This window comes from Anarhichas minor, unplaced genomic scaffold (genome assembly GCF_050575085.1).
Source record: "Anarhichas minor isolate MPS153535 unplaced genomic scaffold, ASM5057508v1 ptg000136l, whole genome shotgun sequence".
Classification (NCBI taxonomy): Eukaryota; Metazoa; Chordata; class Actinopteri; order Perciformes; family Anarhichadidae; genus Anarhichas; species Anarhichas minor.
The window spans coordinates 12,198,391-12,223,634 of NW_027466582.1; the positions used below are offsets into that span (position 1 = coordinate 12,198,391).

Below are 25,244 nucleotides of genomic sequence, written 5' to 3' on the forward strand. Positions count from 1 at the left end.
TGATGATGGGTCAGAGAGAGGTGCCGGTTTGTGGCTCCATTAAGAGATTTCCTGAAATAAAAAGAGAAACATTAATGTATTTTTTTTTTTAAGTCTCTCTCTCTCTCTCTCTCTCTCTCTCTCTCTCTCTCTATATATATATATATATAAAAGTTATACTGTTTAAACTGTTCTTTGTATTCTAATAAAAAATGTTAATTTCTGAAATGTAAAATTGATTATTTTGACTCGGAACCATCAAACGCCATTTTGTCGTGGGACAGCATTCAATGTAACACTTGTTCCGTTCAACTTGAAGGTGTCACATGTTAAACTGTCCGGCCAATATTGACAGCAATGGACGCTAAACCGAGCGGAGTCAGAGGAGGCAGTTGGAGAAGAGGCGGCCGAGGTGAAAGCAACAGCGACAGCGCCAGCGGTGAACACCGGGGCAGAGGGAGAGGAGGCCACCACCGCGGCCGGGGTAAAAGAGACCACTACCGCGGCCGTGGACGCGGGGGAAGCGGCCACTCAGCGGAGTTCCAACACCGGGTGAGAGAGAGCATGGACGTTTACGTTAAGTCCCATAGAGGCTGCCCCGCGTTTAGCTATTGATAGTTTATTTGAATAAAGTTGGACTTGTCGGATAATATCAATGCGATAACGCCAATTTGCAAATATGTGACGTTTTTTTTCTCTCCACACATTCAAAGCACAGCCTCTGTTGAGTTGCAGAGCTGTGACTCATACTCGACACAAGTAGCTGCAGCACACACGTTGTTTGATTGCGGTGCATTACAGAAGTGTGTTTGCACACGTCTCTACTGTACATGCTCAGTGCACATAACGAGTTCCTGTCGGCATGCATGGAGTCTTGGTCTTCCACAAACACTCCCACATTATCACCGGCCCTCGGATGTGACACTCTCAGCCTCACATCCACTGGGATGCTCTGTGAGTAGATGCTCCTGCCATGGTAACTAACAGAGGTAGAAGGTAAACAACAGGGGCTCTTTGATTGCAATCATACCACAAATCTCCTTTTGGAACAGGGGCTCCTTGATTGCAATCATACCATGGGGGTCTTTGATGATATTGTTGGAGGAAAAACGAGCTCTGTGTTATTGTTTTTTTTGACAGGGCACCAGAGAAACTGAGCATGCTTTGTCTCTCTGACACACCTGCTCTTTTCTATGGCAACCTAAAGGTTTGTGCAGCCATGTGACAAAAAACGGCAAGAACTCTATGACGCAGACGCATTTAAAGTCGTTCACTTTTGGATGTCTTGTTCCTTGTCACACAGTGGAACGTGCCATTTACCTTGACCCGTTTTGTTTGGCTTAGCTACCCATCTATGAATAAGAGCTATGTGTTAATGACCAATTTACAAAATGCTCTTTGTGTCATGCTTTGTGGAGCTTAGTCAGAGGAAGTGTTGTTGGGAACATCTTCAGTCACTGTACCCAAGGCTAACTGGCTTTGCAAAGTTTGCTCTTTTGTAAAAATGAAGCAGACAAGCCTGAATTACTCATTCACACTATCTGCCGTGTCTGTATTGTTCTGTATGATCTGCTCCAACTGAATGACGTCTGAACGACACCAACATGCAAGTTGTTAATGGAAAGATGGCGTGTTTCAGAGGTTATGTGATGGTGGGCCAGTTGGTGCACATACATTTCCCAACAAACTATTCCGGAGGGACGATGGTACAGCAGAAAACAGATGTAAAAATGGACTCTTCAGGACTGTGGAACACCATTTTTGGCCCCATTTATGTTGAATTTAATAAGATTAATTAATTTTCTGTCGATCAATGAATCGATTAACCTACAGTGTTCTTCTCTTAATTTGATTGTGAGCAAAGGCTCTTTGAACTTTCTGTCCTATCTCATGTCTCATCATTGTTTCAAATGAGAAATTATTGAGTCATGGTGCAAGACATTTTTAAAATACAGTTTGTTCTCGTCTTGCTTTTTTTAGTAGAGACTGTTATAAAGGGTGCACCGTTATTCCCATTTGTCGCTTAAATCCCTCCGTTCCTCACTGTGTACCCCGCCATGTTGCTCTTCTTTCAGGACCAAGATGAGGGGGACAACCTTCAGGAGGAAGGCGACAGGCCGGAGGTTTTCTCCAGGAGGAAACTGGGGTCAAACTGGGAGCGTTACGAGGCCTCAGAGAGGCCGGAGCCTGACGATGACACGCCCGCTCAGAGAGGAATAGACTACCACCTCCTGCTGGAGGCCGCAGGTAAGATCGGACCACGAAACGAAGCTCGAGGAGGTTGTTTGTTTTGCCCACCGCAGTGTTCAGTCGGCCAATGACGGGGGAGACAAGTCAGACATCTGAACTTTGCAAAAACTTTCCTAAAAATATTCCTATAATTCAGAGTTTTTTTGGGCTTATGTATGCTTCACAACAAAGAAATAAAACCAATTAAGACAAATACATTCCATTTCACATGTTCAAACATCACTGGATTAAAGGTACAAAGGTATTTATGCGTTTGTATTGACTTCTAATTTGTGTATTAGCCTCTCTGGGATAACGACATGTAAAACTCACACTGTGTCAAATACTCCAGCGAGTCTAATTGCACTTTTCTTAAATTGACTCCGTATCCTAATTAGTTGAAATGAAATGTCCATGTTGGACACTGCTGTCAAACGGCTGCATAAATCCTTGTTTGACTTTGTGTGCTACTTTCAGCCTCAGTGCTCCGTGTTTCAGCCTCCTGGGCTCTCAACAGTCTCTCATCCCTGTTTGTGTTTTTCTTTCCCCCAAAGGAGCACAAGTAGAAAGCTCAGTGTCGTCTTATTAGAGCAGAGCTCCAGACTTCTTCATATTTAGGACGGTTTTTTTCAGATAGCAGACCACAATCAGCTTTGGCTGTCGGCTTTCTAGCGTACTTTACAGTTTCATGAACTGTGGTTTTAAAGTCTAGAAATGTTATTATATAAATCAACAGGATGTGAGATTGTATTAATATGCCATTATTCAAATTAGTGTTACACCAGCACATTGGCCTTTTAGTTAATAATCAACAAACATCCACCAGTTGTTTTTCCTTTTTATGATGACACATAAATGAACTTTAAAGTAGAACAATTATATTTTACTTTTGTTGCATATTTTATGTTTTCTTTTAGTGTTTTGGGTGTTTTTAAAATGCTTGTTGTGAGTTTCATAATGGTATAAAGCTACGAATCAATATTTTAAAATGGACAAAAGGTGAAATGACTATGTGTGATTTGACATTGGTCGCTAATAGTGACAAACAAACTGATGATTATCAGCCGACTGCAGATTTATGGGGTATTTCAGTATTTTTCCGCTTTTGGTTTTGGTTGAATGGCCCACAGCTTTGCGTTTTTGGTTCAGTCTCACATCTCGGTATTATTTTCCGCAGCCGTTTTCAGTGAAAACTCTCCAACAACCCTCTGTGTTGCTCCATCAAACCACAGCCAATGTTAGCGACTGTTTGGTGAAAGCAATGGAGCCTGTAGCACCTGTTGATGCAGTTTCAGAGGCTTGGGGTTATGGAAACATCATAAAAGTTTGTGAGGAACACTTCATTTTAATACAATTTGTGGCATTAAAATGAATTCATGCACAAGATATATCTTAAATGATTGTGTTTGTTATTGCTGATGGATGTGAAAGGTTAAACATTTGGACCAAAGCTCTAATTTGTTGAATTCAACACGCTACCAATACTAATACAAGTACTGTATATTATTCAGCATCTGTCTGATTAGATCCAGGAGTTGAGTCCTACATTCTGTGCAGGACTTGCTTGTGCTTTCGCATGAAGTTATGAGGCCATTTTGAACTCGGGATGAGTGTTTCAGCAGCTAAATGATTTCACAGAATTGTTGTTTTTCTCACGCCATTAGAGAGTTGGAGAGCGTTGCGGCGCCGTGTCTCTCCCCCCCCCCCCCCTTCTCTTGTAGCGTAAATGCCAAAGGTTCTCCAGTGAGTTGTTTGACTCGTATCTCTCGTCTCTGTGTTTTGCCCACATTGTCAGATTAGTCATGCCGTACAGCAAGAGGCTGCCGCTCTCTCGAGGATACTTAATTGTATGTGGGAGGCGATGCTTTCAAGAGTCCTTTTCCTGGCCAATTAAGGTAGCTGTTGAATCAGGAATCTGCCACAGAAACCTCCCTTTTCCTCTTGGCTTGAGTATCATAAAAATACTTCTGTGTGTGTGTGTGTGTGTGTGTGCGTGCGTGCGTGTGTGTGTGTGTGTGTGTGTGTGTGTGTGTGTGTGTGTGTGTGTGTGTGTGTGTGTGTGTGTGTGTGTGTGTGTGTGTGTGTGTGTGTGTGTGTGTGTGTGTGTGTGTGTGTGTGTGTGTGTGTGTGTGTGTGTGTGTGTGTGTGTGTGTGTGGGGGGGGCTTATTTCTCCGTCTCATTTTGTATCCAAGGTGTTGAAGTATTCTGGTAGTTGAATTGGCAAGACTGGATGGACAGGATGTACAGGTCAGAAATGTTACGTGTTTTTCGGATAGAGATGATTTAGAGCTTTTTAAAATGTCTGTAATGCTTCGTGAAGTTCTTCCAAGATTCAGAGTCACACAGCAGGTTTGTGGGCTGACTTTACACGACTTTAATCAAATAGATCGGTTTCCTTTTGCCTCAAAGCAGCATAGTCATAACGGATGCTGCCTAAGAAGACACTTTCTATTTGATGATGTTGTCGTCCACTGTTGTGAGAGCTGAGCACATACGAACAACCCAAAACAAAACTCTATAAATATGTGTGTGTGTGGGCGGGGAGTGTTTTGTTCTCCCTGACATTAAAGGGCAGAAAGCATCGGGAGTTTTGTCAAAGTGAGACCATGCAACTTTTCAAAGATTTTCAAAGCTGAAACAATCCGTTGACTAACTAATCGACAGAAAACGAATCTCAAACAATTTTGATAATCGTTTCACCATTTCTAAAAAATGCTGTCATTCAGATATGACAAGGACATTTAAAATATGACAAGTTGATGCAGTTTTAGACTATTTTCTGACGTTTTTTAAATGAATAATCAATACAACACACCTTTGCTTAATTGAATGTACTTAGGGGTTGACATTAGTTACGCTGTAAATAAGCATTTAACATCATATTGTCATTGTGGCTGCTGTTTAGCAAAAGTTCCAAAGGATCTGAAACCTTCAGAGTTTCTGGCTGAATAGGTGATGAAAGGAATCGCTATCATTAGCTCCTCTTCCTGCACAGTAGAGTGGAAACGACACCTGTAAACACTCGCCGTGTTCAAGACCTCTAATCTTCTCCCCACAGCTGGGATCTTATTCAAATGTGAAGACAAAGTGGAAAGTAAAAATGACAATTCTGCCCGATTAACAGAGAAATGCGTAAAGACTGGGAGGAGCTGCGGTTGCTCCACAACTCCAGTTCCAGGTTGAACAGATGCAGAGTGATGTCTTAATACAATGCAGTAGATGCCAAGTTTATGATCATAGGCATTTATGAACGGCACTTAGTCTGTTATCTAAAATCGGGATTTTGTGTTCATCACTTTCACTTAAATTATTAAATACAAAATTGTGATTCTATTCTAATCTAAACAACTTTTAACATCTAGGTGGACATGCAGCAGGCATGCACCGTGTCTGCTAACGAAGATCATGTGATGTGATTGAAAGCCCCAGAACACTTACTGAATGGAAGTGAGATCGTTTTGTCAACATTTGAAATGATCATAATCCTAAATTGGGAAATGTAGATAAATGGGACATTGAACCATAGGGGGGAAAAAAAATCACAAGCTACCCAACAATATATAAAGTAATTAAAATAAGCTCCACCTTTACCAGCAACATTAAAGTGATGAACACATTAATGCATAAATAATCATAATTCAGGAGTATAAAAATGGTTCGGAATGAGACATTCAGCAGAATGAGCATTTACACTTTTGGTGCTTAAAGTATCTTCTGATGGTAATACTTTGAATGTTAGACAAAGTATTTGCACACTGTAGTTTTGCCAGTTTTATTTCAGCAAAACATCCGAGTACATCTTCCATCACTATAACACTAATAATGCAGTCCGTGCATCCCACTCCTTTCATTCTTACATTCTACCTCAGATGGTGTAGTGCAGAGTCTGTGCTTTATATAATCTCCATTTATATAACCTCGGTTGGTTTATATTTCAATTTAAATTTGACTTCTGTATCCAAAATGCAATCGCTGCTGCAGTGAATCCTTTTAAAGAGCATTGGCGATGTTATCTCTTCACCTATTATTATTATTATTATTATTATTATTATTATTTCATACGATACAAATGAAAGCACCAAAAAGGGGAAAACCGAGGCTCTAGGCCTATAAAGACGTCTACCGCTTCATTGAATTTTGCCTCGACGATCTATTTCAAATATATAATGGAGTCTTCAGAAACAGTCCGTGGCTGACTGTCTATTTGCAAAGGCTTCATTGAACGCCCCGCTGTACTCAGCGTGATTAGGACAAACGCAGCTCTGACGGGGAAATAATGTCAACAGACTGTGTGATTTGAATTGAAGGTCATGTTGATTTCCGTGCGTCTCGTACATGGCGATTATGTCGCCCCGGCTGCTTGTCCAAACAGCCCAAGTGCTTTTAGCATTCATGTGTTTTTTTTTGATTGAATCCGATGATTGGTTTTCAAGGATGAAACCTTGGCGCCTTTTTGATTCTCAAAATATTTCCGCACCAGTGCTTTTTCTAGAAGCTGCCTTTTGTGCAGAAAAGCTTTTCATCCGAGAGGAATTTCCGGCGAAAGGTGGTTTGTCTGTATTGAATGAATTAAAACGCACCAAGATGCCACTAAGCCTTAAGGAATGAATCGCTGTCGACGCTTTCGTAACCCCCGGGGTGATTTCTATTTTGTCATGTCTCGTCTCAGCCCTCGCATTGTTGGGGGTTGATTGTGCGGTTGCCAGGGATAATGATCACACATGGTGCAGTTGCCATGTTCTGTGCGTGTGCGTGTGTGTGTCCATGTGCCTGTATGACTTGGGGGAATTGCTGGGCAGTTATTTGCATCCTAACACGGTCATCTATGTGTACACATTAAGACAAGGATCAATCCTCCTCCCCCGCAGCCGTAGTCTACCAGGGCTGCTAATGGGCACCTATCAAGGCTCAATCATAATGAGACGAGAGGAAATCGCATTTGAGCTTCAGTGGTTCAGCTAACTGGATTGACAAACACAAGGACGTTTTCCTAACCGGGATGAATAGTCCCAATCAGGCCATTCATTTATATGTTCCGGTGTTGTTATGGATACTTGATTAGCCCATCGGGACCGGAGGAGGCTGGTGTCAAAGCAGAGGAATGAGGCTGTTCAAGAACACAGGAAACAAAAGCGCGTCACTGGTGGTTCGTTTCCCTGCAGTCGGTGATTATGATGAAGCCGGCGGAGGATGGTGTGAGGTCAAATAGAGCAGCAGGTGGATCGTCGACACTTTCACCTACAGAGCGGTCTACCCACTTTCATCCTTAAATATACCGGTTCCATTGTTTGACTGTCCAGTACTTTAACATGTGAGGCTTTATTTCAGGGCTGCAATTATTTTCTTTTTACGATAAACGGCAGATAAACTAATCTTAATTAATTAAATTGTCTCAATGTTGAAAAATAGTTTAAAACAAACGCCCTTTAAAGTCTCACAGAGCCGTGGGTCAAGTGGTCAGAAACCTTGTTTTGACCCACAACCCAAAAACCCCAAATAATTACAAATAACATATAAAATTTGTGCTTCGGCTTTAAGTAATTTTTTATATCTTTATATATTTTGTGGTTTTTGACAGTTGGACATTTCATGACGTCGCCACCATCGAGGACAGCCATGCACATTTTCACTGTTTTCTGACGTTCTATTGACCAACCGATTAATTGAGAAAATTATCTGCAAATTAATCAATAATGAAAAAAGCAATTGTCAGCTACAGACAACCTGCAAATTTTAACATTTCATCAGCTCAAACAAGTGTCATTTTTGGCATTTGTCCTTTGAAAAATGGCTGAAATAGTTGCCTCTAAATTTTCAACTAATCTTTTGTTGTTCCAGCTCAGTTCTAAAACTTCTTTGGATAACAATCACATTGTTTATACCTCCGAGGATGCAGTGCTATAAGTGTTCGGATGCCAGTCATGTGACTTTTCATCCCCAGCAGTTTTTAATGATCAAATCATCTTGCTCCACGTACCTCCCACTTTCTCCTGAGCAAAACAAACTAAACACAGAGCACCTCTACACGGCCCAGACTATCCAAAGTAACCGGGATCAATCTAATAACCTCTCGTGGGTGTCAAAAGTGACTTGTTTTAAATCTGCATTGAACAAAATGTACCGTAGAGCTCATAAAGGCACCAGTGACAACTGATGAACCCCAGCACTTGTTCCATGATTCATTAATATAGTAACTCAGATTATATTTGCTATTCAGTCCATCAAAATTTTACAACGCTAGAATTCATAATAGGATTTTACTGAGCAGTAAGTTGACAGCTGCTCCTGCGCCCTGTTTAATTTCCTGTCATCATAGCCACATCAAACGGAATTTATACTCACCCTGTATGGCTCTGACAAAACACAATCCTGCAGCGTTAAATGGGCGCTTGGCCAGGTCTTTGATACGCTGTTTCTCCTTTTACTCCCTCAGTCTGGCAGAGTTTTTTCTCTCTCTCTCTCTCTCTCTCTCTCTCTCTCTCTCTGTCTCTGTGTCTTTCCCAGCTTCTCTAGTTCTCTCTTTCACAGCGTTGGCTTCACACCTTCCCTCACTGGCTCGCTCTTCCCCGCCCCTGTTCCCCCTCGCTGACTTTTTTCCCTGCGCGCTCCTTTCTCCAACGAGGTGAAAAACACACTTGTCAAATACAGGTAGGTCATCACACGGTCTCTCATCCTCATCAGTTGCTAAGTACGAGGTGCTTCGATGCGAACAAGTTTTCCCGGCATCCTCGTGCAGCTCTGTGTTGCTCCCGAACGGTCTGGTTTCTCTCCGAGACAAGATGGTAAATGCAACAGCTGTTCAGTGTCCACGTCCATGTGACGGAGTAGCTTCGGTGCCTCGCTGGTGCTGTCCAGACCTTTTTCACAGAAGGGTGAATTACTAGAACTCCTGGTCCTCAGCAGTAGTCAAGTGAAGATCTCATCAAAGCTTTTTTTTCACCAAAGATAAACTCATCTTCTGGGAAATTGATGAAAGCGGCAAAAGTGGTAGTTTCTTACTCTTTCTGCGAGATTTGCTCCACTGGCAGGGAAAGCGAAGTTGAGCTTCCTCGATCCTCAAGGCTGCACAGATTGAAGGACTTCTGCTTCTGCTCGCCTCGTCTGATAAGGCTGCTGCACTGCCGTCCGTACCAACATGCGGATTTAACCGAGAGCCACTATTAGGAGAAATTCCCACATGGCCGGAAGCCTCGTCCTGCACACGAGCACTGGGCAACATGTAAGAGAAGGGAGGAAGAGGTGAGGAGGTAGAGGAGTAGGATGAAGCAGAGAGGAGAGGAGAGGAGGAGCCGGAGGAGGAGTCGATGTTGGATGTCAGCAGCGGTTCAGAAAGGGCTGCTGTGTGCCTTTTTGCTTACAGCTGTTTGTCCTCATCAGAGAGGAAATGCATTCACACAACTGCTGGCTACGTCACACTTCATGGTGACTTTGTTAATCCCCAAAGTGTTAATCCCCTCTTTTTAAAAGTAGCGTGAGTGACTGTGGAAGCAGTCACTGGTGACTGGCAGAGTTTTTAAACTGCTTTCAGTTTGCCAGGTAATCTCAAGGGCCTCCTCTGGCCTCATAGTGCTGTTCAGTGTGGACCTTTCTGTTGGCGTGACCTTCGCTGTTCAGATAAGCGTACGGCTGTAGATGTGTTTTTCTTCTTTATACGTAACTGCAGAAATGGAAATTTAGTGAAAAGCAGAGAGGAAGAGCGTGTCGTATATATAGCACGGCAGATGCAGGATTTCTGGGGCTCATACTGATGCTGATCTTTTGGGAGTTTAAAATACTATTTAAGAAAAACATAAACCCATAATGTAAACAAGCAATCTTGATACAGATCCCTTAGATTTTTTTTTAATTTTTATTGTGACCGAGATACATACTGAGCAACCACTTTTATAAACCTGGCATCACACTTTATCTCAGTTACCGCCACTTAGGGCAATGTCACCTAAAACTAGTATCACAATGAACCTGAGTAAGGATTCATTAATGACATCTTATGTACCGGTAATACACCTGTGCACAAGATTCTCTGTCCCCACAGTGGAGCTGTTCTACATATATTAGCAAAAACAACATGGATTATGGTTTTAGTTAACATAATCAGTAGTTAGCACTATGCTAATATGCTATTCACAGCAAAATAATCAAATTATAAATTGGATCTAAATTAATTAGAAATAGATCTAAATATCACTTTACTTAACTTTCTCACCTGCAATCACCAGCAGCTGTGACTAAAATGTGGTTGTTTAGAGAGTCATGGTGTGACTTTGTTTTGATTAATTGCCCAGCTGTATCACCACCACAACAATACTATCCATCTCTTTAGTAGGAAGGACTTCAGCCTCCCCAGAGACATGTGGAAAATGTAATGAGTCGTTAGTATTATTAGATGATGGACGAGCAGGAACGTGGAAAAGATCAATAATACGAAACTGATCTACTATTTGCAAGAGGCTAGTCGAGGGTATTAGCTCTTTTTAACATCCCAAGCTAATGCTTAACTTGCTCTGAAGCCATGCTTTGGGCTATTTGCTGTTTTTGGTGATTTCCTTTTAGCGTTTCATCCATGTCCTACTTGTTGCTGAATTCACCAGCAGTTGTTCATATCAGTAAGCAGCGTTGATCCAGCTAGCAAAGTGTGATGCCACAGGGCTTTGATTTTAGTGCGTGAGAATAAAAACAGTGTGTGAAATGTGTCTTTAACAGACTTCATGGACATTTTTTACCAGGAGGACTTTGTCCCAACCAAAGCCGATTGTCTGGTTTGTGTTTGTACCATACTTCCCCACAGTGCTTTACCCTCCTAATGATGCTAATTAGATACCATGACACCAGTCTTGATATATTTATTAAAAAAAAAATACATGAAGCCAATATTGATATTGCTCCTCCTTGAACACTGCGGTAGCAACGGAGCTCTCTTTACTCTCTAAATAATATCTGTGCATTGTGAAACGTCATGCATGCATAAAATCAGTCTTTTCACGACAACAAAGGTATTGGCTTTGAAAATTGTCGCTCCATTATGCAATTATTATAATTGCGGGTTTGATGACCCCTCATCATCATCATCCCCGCCCTGTTAGCCTGCACTGAAGAGCCACCATTTTTCTGGCTCCTTCAGAGATCACATCTTACCCTGAAAGGGACCACAGCTTTTCATCCTCACTCTGCGGGATTGAACAGGTTGAATAGGCCGGGGGTGCCGTGCATTTCTTTGAAACTGTTTTGCTTTCATGTTAATACATCATGTATGTTCCTGTGGACCCCTAAGCCGCAAGGCTATCTATTGATCATCAGGAGAATGCAATACAAAGGATGTGAGGCATGTCTAATGCCTCCCCCCAGGGATTTCATGTGAGGCACACGGACATACGGTGATTCCTCGACTGCTGCAGATTGGGAACGTCACAGGCCTCCACCCACACAGTTGACCCCTGTGACATCAGCACTGCGTCCCGGTGCTATTAACCACCAATATTGTTGAGAATAGAGGTTATCACAGGCTTACGTCAATGACCAGAGAACAATACACACACAAGTCTATGTGTATTTATTCAGGTAGCACGAAAAACAAAATACTCAAGAGATTTGTCGGTTCAAGACAGACAAGAGCTGTGGTTCCCATTATTTAAAAGTTGGACCAAAAGGCTGATGTGCTCAGGTTATCGGGGGTATCGTGTTGCTCAGCCTCCCAAGGAAAGCTTGTGCTACGGAGATGGAAAGACGGCATCGGTCGATTTGTTGAACCTCAGATTCAGCAAGAGCAGTGTGGCTTCCACCTGAACCATCAGTGAAGAGCACTAGTTGATGGGGGGGAAACGGGTGAAAAGCTTCCAATACACCAAATGTATCGGTGAATTCTAGGTTACTTCTTTAAGGCCGTCAAAATATTCACTATTTATTTTCGTCTACAGGTGATATATAATTGTGTCAGACCTGCGTTGTCAAATAGACATTAATTCCCTAAAGCTGAGCCAATTATTTTAAAAGACTGCGGTTTAAAAAGAAGGAAAAAAAAGCAAATTAGTCATTTAATGGTGTGTTTCTGTGCCTCAATTAAAGATAATTGCTTTGTGTGCTTCCACCTCCCACACTGTGTTGCTTGTCTTCTGGTAAATAACAATGGAGGTGCTGATAATAATGGCACATAAAGCTTTCCACCAGATGCATCCTCGTCCTGAGCATTTTCTTTTGTTGCATTTATTGTCAACTCCGGCTGCTCGTTAGCTGTGACCAACCAAACGTAACATTTGCCATCAGTCAAACGGTCTTTATTTTAAACAAACACCAGTGTGCGCCCCATTCTGTCAACAGGCGTTGGTGTAACTAGCGAACCCAGATGACCATCGCTTCGAGTAGCGTTCGAATGAGTTTCAACTACTTTAGTTCACTGAAGCAACATTCCCTCCGATGTAGATAATAAGGGATCAATAGCATGACTGGCTTCAGTAATGGTGCCCTCTTGAGCTGGCCCCATTACTCCCGTTTGAGAGCATGTCTTGCTCCTCAGAAGTCCCTAATAGCCTGCCTTTGAATATGAATGTGACCTCAGTCCGCAATTGGGGGGGGGGGGGGGGGCAAGATGAATGAGAGTCATTAAAAGCTCCAACAGAAAACACAAGCCGAGTTGACTCCGGGGCATTTGTGCCTCACAACATCTAGGCAGGCAAGGAAATAGATTGCACTAAATGTCAACGTACAGACTAGTGGAGCAAGATCACTCCACCGACCCCCGATGTCCAATATTCAATTCAATATCTATAGACGGCACTTTGCAGCCTGTGCATTCAACTGATTATCAGTTCTAGATATACATCACTCTTACTGTCCCCAACGTTGATACAGCGTCCAAGCTCCAGTTGAAAGAGCCCACCGCAGTTGAGGAGATTTCACGAGGGGCAATGCTTCACGTGTCCTTGCCATCGAGATGGGTTTATGGTGACGATTCCCCTCTGCTGATCAGCACCCTCACCTTTTCCTTGGACACCACTTCTCTCCTTCAAGCGTCATGGAAAGCTTCCTTTAATACGATAACAGACTGAAGACCCCCTCTCCCGCGGCTCCTACCGCCCAATGGTATTACTTATCGACTATGGAATATTAGCTATGTGTGTTTGGAAACAGTCCTGTCATCTTTAATTTCCTCTTACCAGACGGGCTTTAACAACAGACATGCTTTTTTTTTTTTTTTTTTTTTTTTTTTGAAGAATGTCAGAGGCTTAATATTATGTACAACCCCTCGAACTCAACTCTGAATCTGAATCTCTTTAGATGCTGAGAAGGTTTTGGACAGAGTGGAATGGGGTTAGAGTCTAATCTTATACACACACACACATATATATATATATTTTGACCCTTCTGTGGCTGCACTGTGTCTGCGTCTACTATGTGGCTGCTGTGTAAACTTGTCAATGGTCCACTGATGCCTCCAACGCTCCCATGAGTGACAATAAAATGTCTCTCGCATCAGTGTTGAATGAATTTCAAACCATCAATCGATGCCTTTCTTGTTCTGGTCTTCAAAAGGCAGATAGTGAGATATGTCGGTATCGTACCGGTGCCGCGTACGTGTCTCTGGTTTATGATAATGTGAGGCTGTGTCTGTCTGCGCCTCCCTGTTGACCTATTGACTCACGCTTTTGATTTCCACAGTACATCCTCTCTGCATGTGTAATTTGAGAGGTTTTTATTTGGAACCAATCATTTCGGTTTTTTTGGCAGTATTCCAGTCAAACAGCTTGCACGAACAGGATCAGACAGGCTGTGTTTTTAATAAGTCTACATCTGTGCAAGATGTTTAATATATCTTTGTTAAGAGTCATTTCTCTCGCAACAGAAATGTGTCATCCAATGCATACATGGTGTGTGATGAGTACAGGTGCTGAAACAACGAAATACACTTCAGCGTCTAACCAAAAGTGCAAAAATGTAAAAGTAATGTGCTCAGTAGTATCCAGAATAAACCGTAATATACAGAATACATATAGAATGTAGAATATCAGTAGATATGAATATGCTAAGATATATACCGTTCGTTAATATATAGTGCCGGCATGAGTAAAATATTTGCAATATTATATACAGAATAAACAGCTGGAAGTACACTTTACTGTTAACAACTAAACAAGTAAGAAGACGTCGCTATGAACTCTGGGAAATTGTACACCAGAAGACTGGGCACAATATTTAGCTCTTCCACATTGTGTTCGTGCAGCCACGAGCACAATTAATGTTCCTGCGAACTGTATTTGTCTTGTAAGTGTGTGTTAGCAGAGTGCAGGGGGTGGCGTGTGTGCTTAGTGTCTTCGAGACGGCAGCATCGTGACTCAGTCGGACTCGGACAGTTATGAGTGTCTCCTGATGAATTCACTACAAAAGCGCAGGAACTCGGGATCTCTGGAGGGAATAGATCAAACCGGGGTGGCTGCTCAGGATGTCTTGTTTGGACTTTAGCACTGCGATGTCTGTCACATTTCATCCGCTCACGTCTTCAAAGGATTGAAACATTCACGCTTTCTGGCAGTTTGGTGCTTATTTAAGGCGATCCTCAGGTCTTTATTTAGCTGCCTGTGGGTGCATTGTTCTTATTTTCCTCTGGCCTTTTGAAGCCTTTTTGCAAAGAGACGAAAACAGGCTTTGCCTGTGAAAACAAAAACGCATTTTTCCCAATCAATTTCACAAACACAATGCACCAGGTGTGTGTGTGTGTGTAGGAAGCATTTTCTCGTCCTCTATGTTCCTGTCGGATCTGTGTTCAGGCAATTCAGTGTTCCCTGCTAGTGTCACGCTATTGATCCATTTTAAGCATGGTGCTGATCAGTATTAGCTGTTTACTCATCTGTTCAGCTAACCTAATAGCCGAGGCTCCTTGCATCTTTCATAATGAGGGACCCAGATGTACCGGCACTCTCGGCCGATGGTTAATTCTGCCACAGGGATCAGCGCCGGGAGGCTACATGTCAGCCTGAATCACACACTCGCTCTTCGCTGATTTGCCTTCTGCGTAGCGTCTCGTCGTAAGTCTGGAGCTCGATAACGTCTGATGAAGAGAGCGGCTTAAAACAACCGTGTTTCCTATGAGGGAGTGATAATAGGCCAGCTCGTTCTGAAATTGTTGTTTGTATTGATTGTGTCTAAAGATTGGATTTATTGCATGGTTTACCTCTGTGACTGTTGCACACTGGGGAGTCTTTAGTCAATGCACTCAGTCCTGTTTATTGTGACACGTGTCTCACAGGTCAGTTTGTGTCTCACAGGTCAGTTTGTGTCTCACAGGTCAGTTTGTGTCTCACAGGTCAGTTTGTGTCTCACAGGTCAGTTTAATTTATGCGTCACTGTTGTCGTGTCAGGTTTGTTTAGTTTCCGACAGCAGTCTAAATAATTTGAGACTGAAAGTGTTTTCATTAGTTGTGATGCACAGTTGATGACGTTAAAGTTTGTTTCCAATCATAATAGATTTAGTAATTTTCAGCTATTGGATGTTGGTTGCCATACAATTATGTTCAGACATTCATGGTCCCCAGAGGATGAATCCCAATGACTTTGATGAGCCCCTGTCTTTTCCCTGTAGCGCCACCATTAGGGCTGCGTATGTATTGCTTAAAAATCCAGATAGCAGTACCCCTTAAAGTGATACTAACGCCAACAGAGGACTTACTCCATGGTTAACCTGCTAATGTTAGTATTTAGTTCAAAGCACCTCTGAGGTCTTGTTTTACACCAGAATTTAACTTATTTTAAAAAGGGAAACAAATCTCTACAACACAAAATAACTGGTGTTCACCCTCTTTACTATCTACACCACATCCACAGTCGGTCATCACTGGTGCAAGCAGTTTGCCTTTTAGAAGTTGAATATGGAGATGAGTGTAATCAGGATGTGACGAGTGATTTTTGAGCTTTCATAACGGGGAGACAATTTCACCAGAGCAAAATTTAGATTAATTTGATTCTGAGATATGCAGTTATGCAGCAAATACACAGTTTTACCAACAAAAACCAACATTGATAAACACATTACAACCCCTAGCATCACATAGCAATTTAAGGTACCCACCAGCCTGTGGGGGATTTAGTCAGTTTGGCTCAAGGGGTGCTGATGTTGGTTGACTGAAAAACTGAAAGAAATATGATTACAAATGTATTTTTGTGAGGATTGCTCATTAAGTCTGTAATATTTCTAGTATTTGTCAGTTTGAATTTTTCTTTTGTCAATATTACTTTATATTTCCATCAGATCCAGGCTCGTAGCCTAATAATATCCAGCAAATCAATTCATGGATGTGTGTATCACCTGTGTGATTATGATGGATTAGATCCCATGTATCCCGGCATCCTGGCTCTGAACAAGCCATATTCAACAGGTCTAATGAGAACGAGGCCCCGGGTTGATTGGAGCTCTTCTGATACGACGTTGTCATAGACACAGCCTCACGCAATCACCATTAAAAGTTAAGAGTAAATGGCTTCAGCCCTCTTTTATTGTCTCGCCTGGTTTGCTCAGGATTTTAATTGCAATTAGCACAGACAGTGATTTATCGATGCGTCGTGGGTTTCAACGCCGCGCCGTGTTAGGCTAATTGGTTTGGTTAAAAAGGCGTGACAGGGAGCACGCTGGAGGTGCGTTAGCTCTCGGAGAGACGATCGGCTCCACAGATTGCAACAAGTTCACCTGAATGGTCTTTCCTGCATGTTATCTTCCGTCTGTATTTCTCTTTCTTGCTTTACTCCTTTTGCTCTTTTGCTCTTATCTTTGCCTTCATCTTTCTCTGACAATTTCCATCCTGTCCCTCCTCTTAGTGCGGCCAAACACCCGTCAGACGGGATTTGTCACAGAAGTAATAACACTCGATAAGTTTTCTCGCTCCATCTCGCCTCTTATCAGGCGAGGATCTGCCATGACAGCCGGTTTAAAAGAGAAGTAATCATTCACCGATCACACGCCATTACTCTACCGCTAAATGAAGGGGGGGGAGAGGGAGCAGGGAATGAGCGTATTCCTCTTCCAGTCAGGTGAAATGTCAACATTTCACTGCAGGTGTTAGTGGAGACTGAGCAGCGGTGCCGTTGCTCCTCACATGTCCCTCCTGTTTCTATTCAACCAGTCACTGCTCCAAGAAAGATGGCTAATCAAGGCTAAGTCCAGGCTGCAGCTGTGCGTGGACCGAGTCTGTGCACCGCTGTATGCTGAAGGTGTGGCTCACCCAACGTGTGTGTGTGTGTGTGTGTGTGTGTGTGTGTGTGTGTGTGTGTGTGTGTGGGGGGGGGGGGGGGGGGCGCGGCTGTCTGCACTACAACCAACAGGCCATCAGCGGCATGCTCAGGCAAACAGGACACAGCCCATAAATCCAGTTTGTGTTTAGGATTATAAGAGTTATAAGAGTTGCTGCTATTGAAAGTGTACGTTGTCTTAAAGCTTTCATACTTCTTCTCTAACTGAGGCTCCAAAGATATTCAATATAAAACGGACAAAATCTCTAATTCTAATTCTCTAATCATTTCAGTTACTGAAATGATTATCTGATTATCAAAATAGTTTCAGATGACTTTTCTCTTTGTTTGTTTCAGCTCAAGTACAGGCTAAAAGAAGACTCCACGGTATAAATGTTGGCGGCATTAATGCTCTTGTTAGGTGCACGTTGCTGTTAATGAAAGTCCAGTAATAACATCATTAGCTTCCTGTCATCCTGCTGCATCGTCTATGCATTTCCTCTATTCATCACGCAGAGCGATACACATCCAGCTCGTCTTCTCTTGGTCCTGACTCGGTGCCAGTGCTCGACAGTCTTGCAAAGCAGGACAAGGGGAGTGAGGGGAGGGGGGAGGGGAGGGGAGGGGGGGGAGGTGAAGATGAACAGCGGCAGGGGTGAGAGCAGAGTGGAGTTGAGTGGAGCAGGAAAAGAGCGGAGCGGAACAGAAAGGCGGGAGCGCGGCCACAGCACATCCCAAATATAAAAGATGAGAGCGGGACGAGCCATAGATAGCTCAGAGGAGCCCGGGGTTGTGAGCGAAAAAGCCACATTTGTTAATGTGGGGTTCAGCCAGCAGGATGTCAAGAGACAGGATACCACATCGTACAGAAGTTACACAATGCCAGCCGAGCCACTTAGAACAAAGCGTGAGTAATGCAGTGTTTATTCACTGTGGAATAACTCACCGAGGCTCACCGCCCCGGCTGACGCACTCAGACAATCATTTGAGTAATGAATTGATCTTTAATCAGTGGTGTGGCGTGACGTCAGGAAGCTATCGCAGTAATATTTAACTAAATTCCTACGCAGGACGGGAACAGTTTCTCTGAGGTTGAGTGTTTTTAGATACAAAAGGCTTTGGGCTTTTGTTACGATAGTAACGGTGTTAAAAGGTTTGCGTGATGAACAGTGATGAAGCTTTCTGGACCAACATTGCTAATGATAGCCTGTATTTTTATTTAACTTATCTTATTTTCCTTTCATCAACTAAATACACAACAGAATAACTCGCACACAGAAGTAGAATGAAATGAATGAATGAACTCAGGAAGACAAACATAAGTCCAGGTGTATTTAGATGTTGTTGAACACTCTTAAACTCCATCATATGACAGACATTGGTTTATGTTGAGGCTGTGGTTTCGACAATGAGATTAATCAATGTTTTTAAAAGCACTTGTGTTTCAGTATTGGTTCCTGCATAAATCCATAGATTGCACTTCTAGCTGACACAAGGACATCTTGAGTTAGAGGAACATGGCCTTGCTGTTAGCATTTGTGATATTAACCTCTATATTAATTATTCTGCCAGTTATTTTCTCAGTTAATCGTTTGATTTATGGAATGTTTGAAATAAGAAAGGCCATACGTGTCTCGTTTTATTCAACCTACAATCTAAAACCAAAGATATCCAGTTCACACTGATGCAAAACACAGGAAAGTCAAAAACTCTCCACATTTGAGAGGCTGAAACAAGTTGTTTGGTATCTTTGCTATTTTTTTGCGATGAATCAGCTCGTCGTTGTACCTCCTGTTCCAGTTATGATCTTCAGGTTTGACATGTGTGAACTAAGCCCAAACAGCAGCATGTATTTAGTGGAGTGCAGTTTGATTGAAATGCGTATTGGCCTGCTTATTTTCCACAGAGCTTGTGACACACGTGAGACTACAGGTGTAGCTGTGCACTGAAAACCGTGTCAGCCGAGAGCAGAGACGGGATTTAAGTCTCGCACATCTGTTTGGACGAGCGGGAATGAAGAGTTGGCTTCGCTCTCGCTTTCATTTATCTTCATTCGCTTCTTTTCCTCCTTCACACACACGCCCCTCTCCCTCCTCTTCCTCCCCTCTCTCTTTCTTTCTCTTTCTGTCTTCTGGAGGTTTGACTGAAGTTTCTCCTCATCCTCACCGGCAGCTGTTGCCATGGTTGTGTCAGCGCTCTCTCCCTGCTACCAGGGATGGTATTTCCATGGACACAGATCAGGATGACACCGGGCTGTGGGGTGTAGGAGGGAGGCAGTTCACCGCTGTCAGCAGTTCTGTGTGTTGGAGACGGACTGAAGGAGACAGAGGAGGAAGAGGAGGATTAGAGTCTGCAAATATATTAAACAGAGAGGAGCAGGAGTTGGAAAAAAAGAGGAAACGGAAGAGTGAGAGGCGACTGTTGAAGGGTGATTTCTACTCAATGCAGATTACATTTTTAACACAGATGTTCAGTTTAGTTGTGAACAACAAAACAAGAGGGATGAACCCCCAGGAGGTCTCTCACTGGATCCTGAAGCTGTTGCATTAACACCGGAGTGGACATATTAACATTTGAAAGACGTGATTATACAGCTTTTTCCTGCTCTCGATGATGAATCACAAATTGTGTCCTAAATGAGAAAGGGACTCTTTAATTCATCATCCTGTGTTTCCATTTAAGGAAATGGAAGAACTGTTTTTTTTTTTTTAGGGTAATTTACTGACATTGATATTTGAGAATAAGAGGAATCGGTCAACAAGTTATCGACTTTGACATTTAAGTATCATAACTAGTAATAAAAACATTAGTTCATGAGAACTGAGCCGTCATTTGTCATCTGCAGATACCAATATTTCTTTGTGATATGCCAATAATATCAGCCAAGAGGATTTATTATTATACCTGTTGATCAGGTCCCAGTTGCATTCTGGGATTGATGTATTTCTGAAACATGGGACTAGGACTTGTTGGTGAGGCGCCCAGAATATCGTTACCAAACACTCTTCTTAAGATTAGGTTTAAGACTTAGTTTTTACGTCCACCGTCCCCGGGTTAATATGCCCAGCTTTATGTCTTCGAAGGGTGAGAATCAGTCGATCTCCTCGATAACAGACGCCCGTGCGGCCCAACATAAAGGCATCCACCCCATCAGCCTGTCGCATAAAGCTGACATTCCCTTTCCCTTTCCCTTATCCGCCTGCCTCGCAGTCATTGTAACCTTGATAAAGCTTCCATTCATAAATCACGCTTCCCTCGGCCCGTTTGACAGCGGGGACTCGGCCTCTCCTTCTTGACCCCCTTCACTCCCCCGTGCAGCCGAGCAATCAAGGACAAACCGCAGATGGTGCTGAGCGTCTCCGCGTGAGGGGCCGAGTTGTCTTTTTATATAACAAAAAAAAGGAGAGGCTGCGACTGACTGCGGCTCCTCCGTCAGGTCTCCCACTGGCCGGCCATCTGTGTGTGGCAGACTGAGCTTCACCCGCACGCTGTTCGGCTTCAGCGTGCTTTGATTAAAGTGAGCGGTGCACGTCCTCATCCTGTGTTGTGGAGCTTCAGTCCGAAAAGTCTTTTTTTTTTTTTTTTTGTAATTTGCTGACTGAAAACTGCTGCTGGTTTTAAACCGATGCTCCAAAAAGAATCCCGCAGGAGACGGTAGACTTATTTATACTGTCTATGCATTGTTGAAAAACTCAATTGAATCAAGCTTTTGGGGCATTTTTGCCTGTTGTGATTTGTGATTGGTTTGTAGTTTTTGTTTCAGCCATACCTTTTAAATTCGCTTTACCAGTGTAAAGGCTATTTTTGCCCCACAACACCAGGGACGGCCTCTATCTGTGTGCCCCCCCCCCCCCCCCGATTTAAAGGGCCTCAAACAGCTATAGATTTGTATTGATGTTAGACGACGGAGCGGTCTCCCCCTCAAGTATTCCTTCTATGTTTGAGCAGAGATAACCTCTCTCTACTTCATCTGAAAGTACTCACATTGGGCCTGTTCTTCCACCCAGAGCTACGAACACTCCTGCTACTTTGTGGTGAAAGCCACATCCACAACATGAGATTTCTTTTCTTAGTGGTGCTTCACATCTGACACGGTGCATCCCTCGTTGAGCCCTTTTTATTGGATGTGTCGTGTTTTGACTGAGCACTCCACATGGTTTCTCTCTGTACCAACACAAGTTTCATCCGCACAGTTTTTCTCCTTTGTTTATCTGCGTCTGTTTGTTTCATTAAAAACTCAGCTGCCAACAGCTCTGAAATTTCTCGACTGGATGTGCGGCACCGCTGCTGCCGTTTGTGATTATTAATGATACGACCTCGGTGGCTTTTGTAGCTACGAGAGCCCTCAGCCAGTCGATGTTTTGCAAGCAAAGTGGCGTCACGTGCTCGCCTGCTTTAACTCTCATCCTGAGCAACACTTTGCACAAAGCTACTAACCGCTTAACAGAGAAACCCTGTGTTAGCATTTCAGACATTTTAGGTGTGAAGGCTCACACGGGCCTGGAGTTGTGCTTGTATTTTAGAGACGTGAACAAACTGAAGATGAGTGTTGTTTTTATCTAAACTCCAGCAGACGGCAGTCCTGTAGGAGTGGTTGTGTGTCAAACTCTGGTCTTGTGTGTCTTTCTCAGGGGATTCCTTCACTCAATTCCGGTTTTCAGAAGAAAAGGACTGGGAGATGGACTCATCTTCAGCCAGTCAGGTAAATCTATATCCCACACAGTCTCCAGCATTCTGCTTCTTTGTCTTTCATGGATTTAACACACTTTGTTGGGTATGGATCCTTCAAACAGACATGAGGTTTGGATTGAAAGCAGCATTGTTGGCTTCCTAGCGGAGCCAGGTTGACATTAGTGGGTTTGATTGACGTGTCTCGACAATTACTGCAATGACAATGACCTGCTTGTGTCGCATGTTTTTTTTAACTTATGAATTGGTTTCAAGTCTGATTCCTCGTGCACATTCGAGATCAGGACTGATACTGATGACCAATGTGACAAAAAGTAGCATTGCTTTCACTAACATGACTCGACTGTTTGCTGCGATTGCTTATTTCAACACACAGAAAACAAACCGCTAGATTGTGTCTGGTTTTACAGTTTGTTGTCATGTTCCCTCTCTAGATGTCTGCAGTGTTTGTGGACCTCCCAGCGCTCGCCCAGATTCTTCAACAAGTGCCTCTCCATCAGAGACTCAACCTGGAGGCTGAGCTGCTTCAGGTAGGCTGTTATAGGCTGTTTGACTGCATATCCTGCACTGGAGGAAAGAATCGTCTAACCAATGTTTGACTTGCATTGCATTCATTTTTACGCCGATCCTGTTTCAGGTGTCGACACCTTTAGAACTGCCCACTCTGAGCCGCACACCTAAACAGGAGATGCCCAAAGCGGCCACATTTACTCCTCCGTCTGCAGCTTTAAAAACCATCAGCACCGTCCAGACAGACCCCGTGGCTACAAACCCACCGGTTTCCTCGAGTGCTGCAGAGCCTCCGGTGGTGGATGATGATGGTGGTGGTGATGAGGAGCTGGACCAGCTGCTCAGTTTACAGAAACCAGTCTGGGATGTGTCAGGAAGTCAACCTGTCAGTGTCGCAGATGAGGAGAGTGCGGTTCTAGAGAAAGGTCAGTATATTCAACTTGTTTTGTTTAAAAATGGTCTCTACGGTATTTAGATTGACTTTCTGTGGGAGAGTTACATGAGAGGGTTGATACCACTCATGTCTGTACAGTAAGTATGAACAAACCGCTAAGTTTAGCTTAGCATAGAGACTGAACACAATGGGGACAGCTAGCCTGGCTGTCAAAAGGTGTCAGGATTCAAACTGACCAACTAACATGTTATATTACTATGACAATTTTATGATATACTACACATGTAAATTTACATGTTTATGATATACTATACCATAACTTTGACTATTAATTAATTTTTAAAGCGTACTATACTATGACTTATTTTGACATACCATACAATTACTTTTTTCAACATACTTCCCTTTGACTTTATAGACATTCTATTCTGTGACTTTTATTTCTTTTGACGGTTTATTATGACTTGATATATATGACATTTTTATTTTGGAGAATCTCACTGATGCAATATCTACCTGCATAGAAGGGTGCTCAAGCACAAACTGGATTTTATGTTCAAAACTAATAATTTGTAAAGTCACATTTTTTCCACCGTGTGTTCTTTTATTGTGCAGCGTGTGAGCAAGTGAAGGACATGAAGCCTGTGTTGATAGAGGAGAAAATGGACGAGGTGAAAGACAAAGATGTCACACCTCCCAAGTCTGCTTCCGCCAGGCAGGAAATGACAGAAGAAGACCTGGAGGACTGGCTCGACAGCATGATCTCCTGACCACTAACCACCAAGGAAAGGACTTGATTAAGATGTATATAAGGAAACCGGACTTTTCTAATTCTACCTTCAGATGGCAGTATTATAAATGTGATATGTGCAAATGTTCCCGCTGCACTTCATGCTTTAGAGACAGAATTCTTCCTTGTGAAAGTTACACATCGAAGGATTATCGCGGCCCGAGAAATCTCAAATGCAAAAATGAACGGAGAGAAAGTGAAACGTTGCTTTATTGCGTTAAGTTGCTTTAATAATTTCCTCATCAAAAGAAATGCACTTTACCAAAGCGACTACATACATACAAATAGCCATACAACAGCAGCGAACCATTGTGTCGTCAATAAATCCTTGAACTACGTGTTTGTTTTTCCTCTGTTCCGGGCTCATCTACTGTGGGCAAGACACGGCTCAGAAACAACCAAACTAAGCTACATTTACACAATTATCATCTAGATTTTATACAACGAATGTTTTCTCTTTTTATAATTTAAAAGCCACAAAACTATCTTGAGCTACATCTGCTTGTAACTAATCCAGAGCAAGAGCACTGCTTGTGTCAGGAGGGAAAAGAAAATCTTTTTTTGCATAGTTTCTCATAAGGCACGCCGGCACTTGATAACTCCTAAAGTATGTCGTCTGTGGTCCTGGACGAACAGTTTTCATCTGACGGGTATTAAAAGGCAGATTAGGTTTCACTCGTGTCGTGTATAATGTTTACTGGATCAATACTGATCGCACTAGAAGCACGCATCCATTCAGTTGCTTTGATAAAACATGACACGAACATCCTGGCGTTAACCTAGAAATTGTGCACATTCAGACATTCAGTTGTCACGCTGTAACCCTTCTCGTGTATCAAATGTCGACACACAGCAAATTGTGCAACAGGTTGGGGTTAAGCAAGTGAAAAGGCAATGTGAATCAGAATCAACAGAAGACTTTGCATATAAGAGGCGTCGTGGCAAGTGACTTTTTTTTCGGTAACGAGGACTTGGACGCACAAACCCAACATGTCCCATCATCGGTCGTCTTGAATTTGTTTTTTGTGTATCGCCATGGCAGCAGATAAAGTCCAGAGAGTGGTCAAGTTCACTGTCCCTTTCAGATGGAAGGTAAGTAGAGAGGCACAACACAAGAGTGGCCCTCTCTAACCCAACTGGTCCTCGTATTGCTTCCGGAAACAGTCTCCGATGGGGAAGAAGTCCCAGCATCTCTCCTGGTACAGCTTCCACACAAACGACTCCTGGAGGGGAAGGAAAAAAAAACAAGGTGTGATGATGCAGAGAAGTTTAGAGACGGTTACAGTGGCACGCCATCAATTTCACGTATTAAGATTAGTTTACCAGTTAGGGTGTACCACTATGACTGAGGACTACCATGTCTACAATAAAGTAATTAGTATTTTGTTGGAAAAAAAAGGTCATAATATATTGAAAAAAAATACAAAAAAATATAAATGAGC

At 42.8% G+C, this 25,244-nt stretch overlaps 2 protein-coding genes across 3 annotated transcripts in view; one reads left to right on the forward strand and one right to left on the reverse strand.

Moving 5' to 3' along the window:
* The first annotated feature begins 297 nt into the window (after positions 1 to 297).
* On the forward strand, positions 298 to 24,140 carry aven (apoptosis, caspase activation inhibitor). 2 transcript variants are annotated; one of them, XM_076083789.1, is made up of 6 exons: positions 298 to 531; positions 2,055 to 2,226; positions 22,051 to 22,121; positions 22,543 to 22,638; positions 22,746 to 23,043; positions 23,628 to 24,140. In XM_076083789.1, exons 1-6 carry the CDS (start codon positions 337 to 339, stop codon positions 23,780 to 23,782), a joined length of 987 nt encoding a protein of 328 aa, XP_075939904.1. In that variant the 5' UTR covers positions 298 to 336; the 3' UTR covers positions 23,783 to 24,140. The 2 variants fall into 2 exon arrangements, with proteins under 2 accessions (XP_075939904.1, XP_075939903.1); XM_076083788.1 differs by lacking the exons at positions 298 to 531; positions 2,055 to 2,226 and adding an exon at positions 18,848 to 19,847.
* The window catches only part of ryr3 (ryanodine receptor 3), a 102,229-nt gene continuing 100,549 nt past the window's right edge, over positions 23,565 to 25,244 (reverse strand). Inside the window, 1 exon segment of the mRNA XM_076084058.1 lies at positions 23,565 to 25,025. Within this exon segment, the coding sequence (XP_075940173.1) occupies positions 24,930 to 25,025 (96 nt within the window). The 3' untranslated portion in view covers positions 23,565 to 24,929.

Coding starts and splice junctions, on each gene's coding strand:
- aven (XM_076083788.1), top strand. CDS start 19,433: ATGAAGAGTTGGCTTCGCTCTCGCTTTCATTTATCTTCATTCGCTTCT. Junction 19,848..22,050: donor TGAGAGGCGACTGTTGAAGG/GTGATTTCTACT, acceptor TGTCTTTCTCAG/GGGATTCCTTCACTCAATTC. Junction 23,044..23,627: donor GAGTGCGGTTCTAGAGAAAG/GTCAGTATATTC, acceptor TTTATTGTGCAG/CGTGTGAGCAAGTGAAGGAC.